We start from the raw sequence: 13,348 nt of genomic DNA on the forward strand, positions 1-13,348 counted from the left end.
ACGGATGTCCTGCTTCTCAGAGACCCCGAACCTCAGTTTTCTCTCTACTCTTCCTTTCATTTCTACAATTGATCATTAGTCCGGCTGACTGTGTGATACCAGTGAGCAGAGAAAGAGAGTGTCACAGAGGCCCAGGAATAGGGAAATGTCTCTGCTTGGCTTCATCTAGCCTAAGATAGTTGTGCTTGACTCCCTCCCTGTGAGCTGTAAGCAACTCGAGCTGAAGATTATCTGAACCCTTTCCACTTCCACTCGCTATATAGTAGGCTCTTAGTGTATTCCCGTAGGTTAAACAGAGGACCAGCAGGCAGAGACCAGTGGCTCACGGGAATCATAAGTAGGAGACACAACAGCAGATTTCAGCACCCCGGACAGATCCACACTTGGCAACGACCCAGGCCGTGCAACCTGACAGAGGTTTCCTTTTGGGAGTTTCAGACACAAAAGCTCCTCACCTCTGGCAGGAGGCGCATACTCCTGACTTTGCCTGACCCACGGGCACGGGCCCCACCCATTATTCCCATAAACACCTCCTTCCTTTTGACCTCACAGCACATATTTTCAGCAATTAAAATAATTTTCCCCAAAGCAAAAGAAGTCACGACCAATTCTCTCTGCTGCTGGGCAAAGCAATAATGACAGCTGTTGTTTGATGAGGAGTGTCACCGTCCCAAGTGCTTTACAAGTTTAGCACATGCCATCTTCACACCACCCCAATACCCTTATTAAAGTCACTTTATGAATGAGGAAACTGGGCTCAGAGAGGCTGACCTAGCCACTTCATGTCATATAGCCTTAAGCGGCAGATCTAGAACCTGAGTATTTGTTTATTTAGTCAGAAGGTATTGCTCTAAACTGCCCCCATGATGCCCCATCAAAAGACTCTGCTCTGACAAGGAGAAAAGAAATGGTTTGATTGCCCCGCACCCTTCAGTAGAGTGTACTGGGTAACCCCACCCCTCCAGTACCTTTTTGTAGATGGAAGAGGTAACCACCCTGATTGGACAGCCCGAGTAATCAAGAGCCACATTGCTTAAGCAGATTGTTCAAAGGGTCTCACAGAGGGCTGGAAGGGTCTTGCACTCCTGGGCCTGGTGTTCTGTCCTCTGCTAGCTCTGTGTCTGTAGAAATGACCACATGATGTTCACCACAGCCCCGGGGAGCTGGGACAAGGCTTCCAGTTTCTTTCTCAGCTTCTTGTCCTGTGCATGGTACATAGACACCGGCTTGCATGCCCATCTCCTGGTGCAATGCTTGCCAAGAGATGACTAGTTCATAGAATGAGCATGGGCCAGAACCCAAGGGCCCTGCTGATGCCATAAGATGCACTGTGAGTGGCAGATGAATGTGAAACCTGACTTGCCAAGCTAATGATATTCTGTGGAGGGGAGTAGAGCCATGCACACACTTAAGGGCACAGGCTCTCTTATGCCCATCTTATAGATGGGAACTGTCTTAGTGGGCTGGAGAGATGGCTCAGAGGTTAAGAGCATTGCCTGCTCTTCCAAAGGTCCTGAGTTCAATTCCCAGCAACCACATGGTGGCTCACAACCATCTGTAATGGGGTCTGGTGCCCTCCTCTGGCCTGCAGGCATACACACAGACAGAATATTGTGTACATAATAATTATTTTTTAAAAAAGAATTGTCTTAGGGTTTCTATTGCTGGAATGAAACACTATGACCAAAAGCAACCTGGGAAGGAAAGCATTTATTTCACTCCCAGTTCCACTTACCAGTTCATCATCAAAAACAGTGAGGGCAGGAACTCACAGAAGGCAGGAACCTGGAGGCAGAAGCTGATGCAGAGGCCATGGAGGGGTGCTGCTTACTGACTTGCTCCCTATGGCTTGTTCAGTCCACCTTCTTACAGAATCTGGGACCACCTGGCCAGGGAGGGCACCACCCACCATGAGCTGGGTCTTCTCCCATTGATCACTAATTGAGAAAATGCCTTACAGCCCCATCTTATGGTGGTTTTTCCTCAACTGAGGCTCCCTCCTCTCAGATGACTCTAGCTTGTGTCATGTTGACATAACACTAGCCAGGACAGGAGCTGGGCTTCCAACAGCACTGGCCCTGTTTTCTTCAGCCTGAGGATGGTGGAATTGGACCAGAGCCAAGGTGTCCACTTTGCTTTATGACCTCCAGGTTCCTGGGTGAATTTCCAAATGGGCTAAGACTGCCCCTCCTTCTTGAGTAGGCATGGGAGGGGAAAGTACCCAGAATCACAAAAGATGGAGGGAAAGGTGAAGAAGAGAAAGCAGGCAGACTCTGAAAGAATAAAAGGGTGATATTGGATGGTACTTAAAATGTATTCCTTATCTAACATTAAAGTCTAACTGAGCATCCCATATCTTTTCAAACATAGTGACTGTTCCGTGGTCATTTCACACGCAACCACCAAGTGCTTACATCGCATTCGCTCCTCGTTCTCCCACTCCAACTCCTCCCAGAATCCCCCCGGTACAATGTTCCCAACTTCATCTCCATCTGTGTTTCTAACGCACTGAGTCCAGTTAGTGCCACCCAACAACGTTCATGGCTATTGGGCTCCAGCCACTGTAGCATGGGCAACTGCCATGGGTCACTGTTGAAGAAGATAAACTCTTTCTTCCAGAGGTTGTCAGCTACCCATAGCTCTTCAGCTCAGGGAGGGCCTCATGAGCCCCTGCCCTTTTCATCCTGGAGTACTGTCTGATTTGGTTGTGCGCTGGCGACCACAGCTGCCGTGAGCTGATGAGCGCGTTGGCCCTGTCATAGCCAGAAAATGTCATGTCACAGCAATCTTCCCCAGCCTCTGGCTCTCACAAACGTCCTGTGTCCTGCAGTGTAGGGACTAAGAACTCCCTGTCACTTCCTCTCCGCACGTCGATCAGTCATGACTCTGTATAACCACCATGCACCGTGTAAAGAAGTTTCTTGGAAGAGGGTGAGAGTTGCATATGGGTAAAAGGTTAAGTGTTTAAAAGGTATTGTGACACTATATTCCTTTAGCAAAATGATAACAGTAGGTCCTATGACCTCTCCAGCCATGGATTGGTGACCAGGTTACAGTACTAGACATGAGTTGTCTCCTACAGAATACACCTTAATTCCAATGAGAACGCTATTGGTTACCCCAATAAGGTCCAGGCCATTATTGCGCCAGGGGGCGCATCTCTCCAGGCTGGTCATTATTGTAGTTTACAGGGTGCACATCTGGGCCGGGTTCCTGATGACTTTTCTCCCCCAGCAGCCTGCACAGCACTCCTGGCACTGTGAGATCTAGTCATGGGGAGGATGTTCTCAGGTCAGCACCAGCTTGATTTCCCACGTCCCGTGAGCAAAGTGTGTGGTGTCCTCAGCAGGTGGAGTTTTACCTATTCTAGTAAGGCCTGGGTAACCAAGAGTGATGACAACAGTCTTATTGTTTGGGGGGGGGTGTGGACCCCTCACCAACACTGTGAAAAAGGGGTCCCACACCTGTCACTGGCTTTTTGTTCAATTATCTACGGCTTCTGGGAGGCCATAGATTCTGTGTAAAGCAATATTTGTTGTTGTTTTGGTTTTTTGAGACAGGGTTTCTCTGTATAGCTTTAGAGCCTGTCCTGAAACTCACTCTGTAGACCAGGCTGGCCTTGAACTCTCAGAGATCCACCTGCCTCTGCCTCCCTAGTGCTGGGTTAAAGGTATGCGCCACCACCGCACAGCCCTGTGTAAGGTAATGTTAATGAAACTTTTAAATACATGCATTTTTTTTTAGGAAATTTGTAAAAACAGTGGTTTTCATATAGCTTTTCCTTTTTTTTTCCTTTTCATATTCTTTTTCAAACATCCCTCTTCCTACATCATCCTATATTTTATTCGGCAAGCCTGTAATGAAGAACAAGGGAGAGAAGTGTGAGGGGAGGCTGAAGAGATGGCTCAGAGCTCAAGGGCGCTTATTGATTTCCCAGAAAAGCAGAGCTTGGCTCCCAGCTCACGAACACCTGTTACTTCAGCTCTAGGGGATCCAGCGCCCTCTTCTGGCCACTACCGGCAGTGCACCTATGTGCTCACCAACGTATTTTTAAAAGAAGTGAGAAGGATTAAAAGAATTGAGGAGAGAGGATGAAAGAAAAAAGGAATAAGTTCACCCAAAGAATACAGTGCACCTGAGACATAAAAATCAGGAAGTCTGAAGCCAGTCTGGGCTGCAAAATAAGCCCCAGGCCATCCTGGTCTACATGGCAATCCTATCGAGACCCTTACCATATGAAGGGCTGGGTCTCTGGGGCCACTAGGAAAAATGGAGCCACTGAGAAATTTGAGAAATGAGAACTCAATGACCAGTTTGACAAGTCAACAAGGGCATATTGAGGCATGCTGCCCCCTGGTGGAGATTTTTAGTGTTCCCTAAAACTAGCCAGGGCTTGCTTGGAGACCCAACTGCCAGGGTGTTCTAGGACAAAGCCATAAGGCCTGGGGGCTGCCTAGCCATACCTACTTACTGTAGCCTCCTGCCAACAGTCTCCCCTGAAGATGCCTGGACTCCACCCTAGGCCCTGCTAGCCTGCTTTGGGGTGGACCTTACCCTCTTCCTGTCATATCAGTTCCTTTGGAAGGGTACCTTGTTGGTCATATCCCATGGGAGCCTCGGGAGCCCAATGGACTACCCTGAATCAAACAAGAGTCCTGCCGTGAGAAGAACTTAAGAGTCTTGCAGAGAGCCCTGGTTGGTGGAGGCAGAGGCAGGCGGATCTCTGTAAATTTGAGGCTGCCTTGGTCTACAGAGCAAGTTCCAGGACAGCCAAGGCTACACAGAGAAATCCTGTCTCCTGGGATAAAAGAGCAGCTTGTTTGCTAGGTAACTCCCCAACCCATCTTTGGAAGCAAACACTTCAATGAAGAAGGGAGGAGCTGAGGCAGACCTTAGCTCCCTTCATTGGCTCTGCCTGAAGCCACAAATCAGGTGCCACCAAGCCCTGGCCTGGGCCCTCACAGCCTAGTCCTGCCAGGGAGGAAACCTGATCATGGAGCAGCAAACCTGCATCCACGTCTGTCCCATGACCACCAATAAGGCCGAAGAGGGGCTCTGGAAGCCAAGGCAGGCTAACTATAAGTTTTATTTTTCTCCTTCTCCTTCTTCTTTTTTGCTTTGTAGACCAGGCTAGCCTCAGATCCATCTGTCTCTGGCTCCTGAGTGCCAGGATTAAAGGCTTGAGCCACCATGCCTGGTTCAAGCTTTTAAACCCAAGAGTTTGGAAGCCATCTCTGCAGCGTTGGACAATCCTCAAGCCCAGCCACGCCACATCCTTCTCTATCAAACCTGGATGCCATTCCAGGTGACTCTGAGATTGCCACCAGTTGTACCAATCTGGAGAACCTGAAGTTAGCAGGGTTCTAGAGGTCGGTTTCTTTGCTGTTTTTGTTTTGTTTGAGACAGGACCTCGTTATGTGGCCCTGGCTAGCCAGGACTCTGTGTAGCCCAGGTTGGCTTTGAACTCAGAGATCCACCTATCTCAGCCCTCCTCAGTGCTCAGATAAAGGTGTGGGCCTGGCTATAGGTGTCTTTCTTATGAGCCTTTCTCAATCTGTCCTTTCATTCCCCTATTGCTTCAGCGTGTGAAGCCTTTACCCTTGACTTTATTGCACATGATTACACAATGTTAAGGCCAAGCTTTCAGAAGCAATTATCTCAGATTTGAACACTGGTGGATCTCAGGACAACCTGCAGTGCACCCATGATTTCAAAAGCTTTTCCTCTCTGAGCCATCCCCTTCAGCCCCTGCTGAGATAATTTCTATCTACCGTCTTGTCCATGGTTTTCCTTTCTATGCAGCAATTACCTGTAGTCAGTTGCTGTCCAAATACTAAGTGGAAAACTCCAGAAACAATCAGTTTGCAAGTCTGGAAAAGCTCTTACTCTAGTGTGTGGTTATAATTGTTAAAGCTTATTATTGTCCTTGTGGTCTGTTGTTCAGGACTCTCCTAAGAGCCAAACTGCCCCCATGAGTTCGGTGGTGGCTGCTTACAAAAGATCACAACTGGACTCGGTGTTGACATTTAACTTTTTTCATAGGGCAGTGTCCAGCCACTCCTCTCAGCCAGGAGCGCACAGGTCTGTTCTAGGGAAGGGCTAGAAGTAAGCAGGTCAGGCAGGACTAGGGAGGGGACCTCATACAGCCATGCGGAAGCCATCATCGTCGTGGGTGCGGGCCTTGTGTGGCAGCTTTAGGGGCAGCTGTGCTCCTGTTTGTGGCTCCTCACACATGCTTTGTAAGTCAGCCTAAGGCTCTGCGGGGTGAACCTCGGTGGAAACAAACTTTGGTTCTTACTGGGGTTTTATGAGGTGAGTAGATGCTGCCTGGTGCCCCCCCCACACACACATCCTTCCTGTTCCTAATTTATGATCACGGATGTGCATGTGCCGGATGAGACACAGCAGAGCCGGGCTGATGGCATCTGTGGTTTGGGGCGTCCTTCAAAGGAACTGCTCTGGCAGTCACCTAGGTAATGTGACGTTGTTCCTGGTTGTGTTCAAGGGCTTCACTTGGGTGGCCTTAAAGAGGACACAATGGGAGCATCTTTGCATGGACTTGAGCAATAGAGTCTCTCTATCCTAAAGAAGCCAGTGGTTAAACACTGACCAGCGACACACTGCTCTGGCCCTCCCACTAGCCCAGGAGGAGGGTAGATGGCATGACTCTCCTTTCCAGGTCTAAATTCTAAGGACCAGAGAAGGCCTGTGACAGGGACCTTACAGCATAAACAGTTAAGATGCAGGCATGCTCTTCCATCCATTTTCCTTACATCTTATTGTCATTTTTATAGCTAAATAAAAGTCTATTATGTAATACATTTTATTATTCATTCATCTGCCCGTAGGCTGTTCCATTTCCTAGCTAGTGTGAACCGGGTAGCAATGAGCATGGATGTGCAAGTCGTGTCTGAGGATAGAGTTCTTTGGGCACCCGCCCAGGAGTGGTCATGAAGTCATTTTATTTCTCATTTTCTGAGGAGCCTCCGTACTGACTTCCATAATGGCTACACCAGTTTGCATCTCACCAGCAGCAAATAAGGTTTCCTCTTCCTCCACATTGTCTCCAAGACTTTCCAACACTTCTTCTAAGGTCTAGAATTCAGTCCAGACTCCCTGCCATGGCTCTGGAGACCCCACCCCAACCCCATCAACGACACCATACCACCTTTCCACATGAAACACCCTCTCATTTCTCCCCACCTAAACCTTCATTTCAGACCCTTCCTTTCTCCCTCCCTTCCTTTTTGGTTCGTTGGATCTGATATTCCTCTTGAACAGGCTTGGGAACATCCCTCCCTTGTTCTCCCCACACCCCTTCCGGTAGAGCCAGGAAACCAGCCCACTTCTCCTTCGGTGCTGTTGGTGTGGTTGCATCCCTACTTTTCCCAATGAAGAAAAGAAAATACCATTGTTTAAGGGTTTATTGGGCTAGCACTTGGTGTATGATTGTCTTGCCTCCCAACCAGACCCCGACAGCTCCTGCAGCGGGGATGGGCTGGCCAGAGACTCTATCCTGAGTGTCCCAAAGGCTGCACCTCTGTGCTCTTCCCTAAGTCACTCAGCCACATTACCACAAAGTGACCTAGAGCATCTGGACAGCCTGGTCCTCAGCTGTCCATAACCTTAGGAGTATCCCATGTCTTCTCTGGGCTTTAGTGGCCTTCTCTTCCATGGGAGGGTCTAACTTTTCCATCAGAAGATAGGTCTAGAAGCTGAGAGGTACTTCTGTGGTTAGGAACACTGGCTGCTCTTGCAAAGAAACCAGGTTCAGTTTTCAGCACCCACATAGTGGCTCACAATCGTCCCTAATTCCAGTTTCAGGTGGTCCAGTGACCTCTTTAAACCTCCAAGGGTGGTGCACAAACACACATACATGCAGCTAAAACACTTATACTCATAAAATAAATACTTAAAAAATATTTCAGAACACATGCCCAGCCAGCGTCCACTCCCACTCAGTACAACCACAGGGTCAGGTCCCACCTCTGGGACTCACTGCAGCTAACACTCCTCAAGGCTTTTGTCTCTAAGCATCCGTTACTTTGAACCCACTTGGATGCCAGTGTCGTGGACACCAAACAGCCAAGTGTCCACATTCTCTGATGTGAGCGGGCCAGTCATGGGCAGGGCACAGGCAGGATCAGGAGGAGCTGGGCTTCCCCACCGATGGGTACAGTTTACGCAGGCTGGAATCCAGGAGGAAGTCTACTGACCTGCAAGAAGAGAAGACATGGTAAGCAGGTAGCTAAGAGTGAGGAAACACACTGGACTTTAGGGAAAGAGTCCTAGATACAGGGTACCAACAGCAACCAGGTTGGGCTCCATTTTACCATTCTCCTCCCCTTGGGCTACTTAGGAGAGTCAAACCTAACCCCCTGAGAATAATAACCATCTTCCTGTTCTTTCTACAGTTGGGGAAACTGAGGCAAGGTGGATAAAGCACTCACTGTGAGACTCAGGGTCAGTTATGCTCCACCCCCCCCCCCAGACCTCTGCTCATACTATATCTTGGTCTATTTGGATTGATACATACATCTAGTTCTTTTTTTAAAATGTATTTCTGGAGGCTGGAGAGATTGTTCAGAGGTTAAGAGCACTGGCTGCTCTTTCAGAGGTCCTGAGTTCAATTCCCAGCACCCACATGGTCAAAGTATCTGCTACATCCTATGACAAGGGTACAGATGCCCTCTCTACTTCCTCTGCCCTGCCTCTGATGCTGTGGTTCTGCGCCCACAGCTCTCAAAGCCTAACTCTACCTGCAGGCGGAAGACACATACCTGTCAATGGGGTGGACGATGACGGGGATGGCCAGCAGCCCGAGTGTGGTGGTGGTCCATTTGCGGACAGTCAGGGGCCAGCGGGTCATAGAGCCCAGGACATAGAGAGAGGCAGCACATAGACGGTTGATAGTGAAGCCTGGGATGGCCACAGAGGCCAGAGACTGCCACACAAAGGTGTCGACCACAGCCAGGGTCACTCTGGTGCCGCGGCCGGCTTCAGGGCTTGGCACCTGGTAGATACAAAGACATTTAACCCAGCTGGAGCAGAAGCAGGAAACCTATAGGCAGAAGCATGAGGGCAGAGCGGGGAGGAGGAACGAGGGAGGGGGCAGGGCAGAAGGAAGCTGGGAGGGGGACTCTGGGCTACACTCAGGGTCGAGGATGACTTGCCTACATCCAGAAGTACTGACTGCCACTTCCAACCCATGTGGGTTGGTCAGGTGGGGATGAACTAGCCTACAAATAGGGTTAGCTTATGGACCGCAGGATGCTAACGCGGCTAGGACTGTCCCACATGCAAGGCTGCACACTGACCCACACCAGGATGGGGTTGGAAGGGTGAACTAGCACTCACCTCTCCTGCCTTCTTGCCTTTGTCAATGGCATCAGCAAGCACGTAGGAGCTGGACACGCCATAGCTCAGCCACACCACAGCTTTGGGCACCATGGAGCGGAAAGCCTCCCCCACCTCATTAGCATAGCCTGGAGGGAAAAGGCATTTAATTCTCCGGCCCGGAGGCTGTTCCACGAGGGGGCGCTATACAGAGAGCTGCTTCTAATCCTAGTCTGCTAAACTACAATGGGGCAGGTGACCTAAGTCAAGTGACTTTACCTTTTGGTTTCTGGGTTGTGGACTGACGCCAACAATGAAGTTCATAGCTCATTGTTGATCAGAGAGCCCCAGCTGTGGTTCTTGCACCAATGACAGACGGGTGGGTTCCACTGACAATTAACAAGTGTCAAGGCCTCTCAGGCTAGTCAACTCTTAAAATCAGCACCCAACAATGCCTCGTGTTCAGCCCTTTTTGCAAAAGAGGAAACTGAGGCTCAGGAAGCACCAAGGGATGGCAGGCTGTAGGATCCAGATCCTCTGACCCCATGGCTAGTGCTTCACACCGCAGACGGCAAACCACGCATTGGCTTGTGCCTCCAGCAGAGACCCGCGGAGAGAGTGCTGTGTGACCTTGGACAAGTCCCTGGTCCTGTCCTGAGCCCAATCTCCTGCCCAACCTTTTCCTTCAGACTCCAGATCCGCATCCCATGACTACTGTTTCCCAGAGTGATGGGGTCGCTGAGTCTCTCACTCCCACGCTCACCCAGGTAGCGCACCCACGTGTCCCGGTAGAGGTCGCGCTCGGCTCCTTGCCGTTGCTGCTCCGACATGATTTTCCCAGCACGGTGCGAATCACTGCAAGTTAGAGCCTCACCACTACCTCCTTTCCCAGTAGCACTGGGCTAACACCAGGAAAGAACCCGCCAGAAGTCCGAGGCTGAAGGACAGGTCGGGCTATCGCCACTGCAGGGAGTGTCTGAAAATTGCCTTGTACACCCAAGCCCCTCTCCTAGGCTTGGATTTTGCAGATAGTCGTGTTTTCTCCGAACAGCTACTGCAAAACTCTCTCAGGCATGATTAGTTTTTGTAGCTAAACAGATCAGGGTTCCATTCGGAGCATGGTGTCTTCTTAGCTGTGTGACTTGTAGCAAAGGTGTATTTCTCTGAGCCTCAGTTCCTGTGCAAATGGGAGGCATGCCAGCATTCACACTGCCTAGCCAGTCACGAGGACTAATTAAAACAGTCCTCGGGTATTGTTCAGTCGCTTGGTTTGCCTCCTTAAGCTCTTGCACTAGCCTTGGGTCCTGTTTTACAGAGGGTTATTAGAGGCACAGAGAGAAAGGTCTCTCTCCTGACTCACACAACTGAAAGGTGAAGAAATGGATTTGAATCTAGACTAGGTGTTTTCAGATCCCGTGCTCTAAAAGTGGATTCGGTAAACGAGGCGGGGAGAGTTGATGGTCAGTGCTCTGGAGAGGTGGGAGCCGAGAACCCCAGTCCCTCCTCTGCAGCATCTAACTGGATCTTCCTGGGGGCCAGATATCACATGAATGAGCAAACTAATGAGGCCAGGAGCCAAGGCTTCAGCATACTAAACTCCAGGGAAATGAGCAGAATAAAAAGGAGGAGGGAGTTGGGGGATTAGTTATTATGAGCCCTTTCCCTGCAGGGGAAAAGCACTCTGCGACATCAGAGGCAACAGTGTGGCCCCTGGAGACAAATCCTGCTGTGTCACCTTGTAGATGTTAGCCACCTCCTGTCCAAATCCCAAGTGTGGGCGGGGATTGCTCAGTAGTTAATAGCGCCTCCAGCCCTTCCAGAGACTAACTCATGATTCCCAGAACCTACATAGGTGGCTCCCAGCCACCTGTAACTCCACCTTCAGGGGATCTGACACTTCTGGCCTCCAGAGGCATCCACACACGCGTGCTAAACGCTCATACAGACACACACACATACACATAAATACAAATTATCTTAAATATTTTCAAAAGTCAGGCATGGTGGCGAATGCTTTTAATCCCAAAATTTAGGAGGCAAAACAGGCGGCATTACATGAGTTTGAAGCCAGACTGTCTACATAGGGAGTTCCAGGCCTGGCCTGGGACACGTATTTAAAAAAAAAAAAAATCCTTGCAACAATTCCAGGTAGTTAAAGAGCAGGGTTTCTGTACTGCTCTTGTAGCCTTTTTTTTTTTAACCCGTAACTAACGATCTGAAAGGTTGATACCGACTCCCCGTGGAAGACACCGTTTTCAGCCTGTGTCCTCATAGGATCTTGAGTGTCAGTGGGGACAGGGCCCGGTGCCGGCACGGGTGGGAAAGGTAGATCTGTCTGCAGGCCCTGAAACACCGGTAGTGCTGGAGTGGAATTAGAAGACGGTCCCTAAAACCACGTGACGCTAATCCGCAGCCTCCCTCCCTTTTAGTACCCGTGGCTCACGCCGCACACGCTCGCCCGCGCCGCTCGGCGCGAACGAACTACCCCGTACGTCCGGAACCACCGAATGGGGCGGGGTTTCCGCCCTCACAGTGAAGGCTGTCGGGAGCATGTTCATGCCATAAACAAAGATGGCGGACGACACTCCGTGGCTGCTGTCTGTCTGTCTGTCTGTCTGTCTGTCTGTCTGTCTGTCTGTCTGTCTGTCTGTCTGTCTGTCTGTCTGTCTCTCTCTCTCTCTCTCTTCTCTCTCTCTCTCTCTCTCTCTCTCTCTCTCTCTCTCTCTCTCTCTCTCGTGTGTTTGGATCTAGTGTAGAGACCGCTAGGAAGCCGGCGGTAGGCAGTGAATTCTACTTCCTTTGATTCTTTGATTTGAAAATTGCTTTATTCATTGGTTAATGTACCTAACAGCATTGTAAACCAAGGCCAGGAAATGTTCCTGAGGTGTGTGACTAGATCCTGGGTAGCCTCGGCCCTCTCTGGTCGCTAGCCCTGCACCTGTACAGAGCTCCCTCTGCTTGGTGAACGAGTACTCAGGCTGGGCCGGGGTCTTATTCCGAGGGGAAAGGGGGTCCCCGCAAGGGCCTGGGGCCGCGTTCCAGAATTCTGGGCAGTCCGTAACCGTAACCTGGCGTTCGCTCGCAAGGTGTGTAGGTTCAAGAGCTGCTACTGCAAGGTCGCCTGTGGCCGCCCCTTTTCCCTGGCTACCAGCGTTTAGAGGCAAGAGGAACCCACCGCTGCCCTGCCGTTACTGCTTCCACAGAGAAGGACCTGCCGAGCCCTCTCCCAGGTCAGTCGGGAGACCGGTTCCCAGGCACTGTGGGAGACTCAGACTGGGAAGGGCTCTCTGTGTGCTGGTCACTCCCACTTCCCGTTTTTGTGTAGGGTTGCTCAAGAGGAGGCTTACTTAGAGGCTTAGGACCCACCCACGGCCTCCTGGGCCCTTTCAGATCTGTCATTCCTGAAAGCAATTACCCTTGTGCTTTTGGAAGGTTTCTCTTTCACTGGACAGCAGTGGCCAGGTACCAAAGTTCCACAGAACTCTGGGTCACTGGCAACCATTAGAACTAAACAAGCAGCCATTGGGGCCCAGGAGTTGGCGAGGTTCTCTAGGGGAGAGAGGCCCCTCTGTTTGCCTTCCAGTGCCGACTTGGGTTACTCCTGAGACTTGGGGAGGGGGCGGGGAGATACTCAAGCCTTTTACAAAAGTTTGGAAGAGGTGGGGATTCCCATCCTGTGCCTAGCAGCCTGCTCCCTTGCAACCATCATTACGATCATGGAGGTTTGTTCCATGTTCGTTTAGGAGCAAATGTCTTCCCAGCAGCTGACTTCCCTGAGTGTGGCACCCCAATCTCTTCACTTCTTTCTAATTTCTTCCCTGCTGCCATCCTGTGTGCCCCTCCTCTCCCTGACTTAGCTGTCACTGGGCAGGTGAAGTTGGCAGGTCTCCAGGGTAGACATAGTTAGAGCCAGTTTCTGGAGACCCCCTTAGCAGTCTGATGACAAGGACCCACCCTAACTATTTGTCCTCTTTGGATTCTGGCCTGGGTCTCCTGTGCAGTCTGAAGTCTT

At 50.4% G+C, this 13,348-nt stretch overlaps 1 protein-coding gene across 2 annotated transcripts; it reads right to left on the minus strand.

The window, feature by feature from the left end:
• Positions 1–7,217: 7,217 nt before the first annotated feature.
• Mtfp1 (mitochondrial fission process 1) lies at positions 7,218–11,688 on the minus strand. Of its 2 annotated transcripts, none has more exons than XM_075944107.1 (4): positions 9,616–10,007; positions 9,358–9,485; positions 8,781–9,013; positions 7,218–8,216 (listed from the first exon to the last, which is right to left on the minus strand). In XM_075944107.1, the coding sequence occupies exons 1-4, from the start codon at positions 9,665–9,667 to the stop codon at positions 8,144–8,146; spliced, it is 486 nt and encodes a 161-aa protein (XP_075800222.1). In that variant the 5' UTR covers positions 9,668–10,007; the 3' UTR covers positions 7,218–8,143. The 2 variants fall into 2 exon arrangements, with proteins under 2 accessions (XP_075800222.1, XP_075800220.1); XM_075944105.1 differs by lacking the exon at positions 9,616–10,007 and adding an exon at positions 10,100–11,688 and having other exon boundaries at positions 7,223–8,216.
• Between the last annotated feature and the right edge of the window lie 1,660 nt (positions 11,689–13,348).

Source organism: Microtus pennsylvanicus, chromosome 12 (assembly GCF_037038515.1).
Source record: "Microtus pennsylvanicus isolate mMicPen1 chromosome 12, mMicPen1.hap1, whole genome shotgun sequence".
In the NCBI taxonomy this organism is placed as follows: Eukaryota; Metazoa; Chordata; class Mammalia; order Rodentia; family Cricetidae; genus Microtus; species Microtus pennsylvanicus.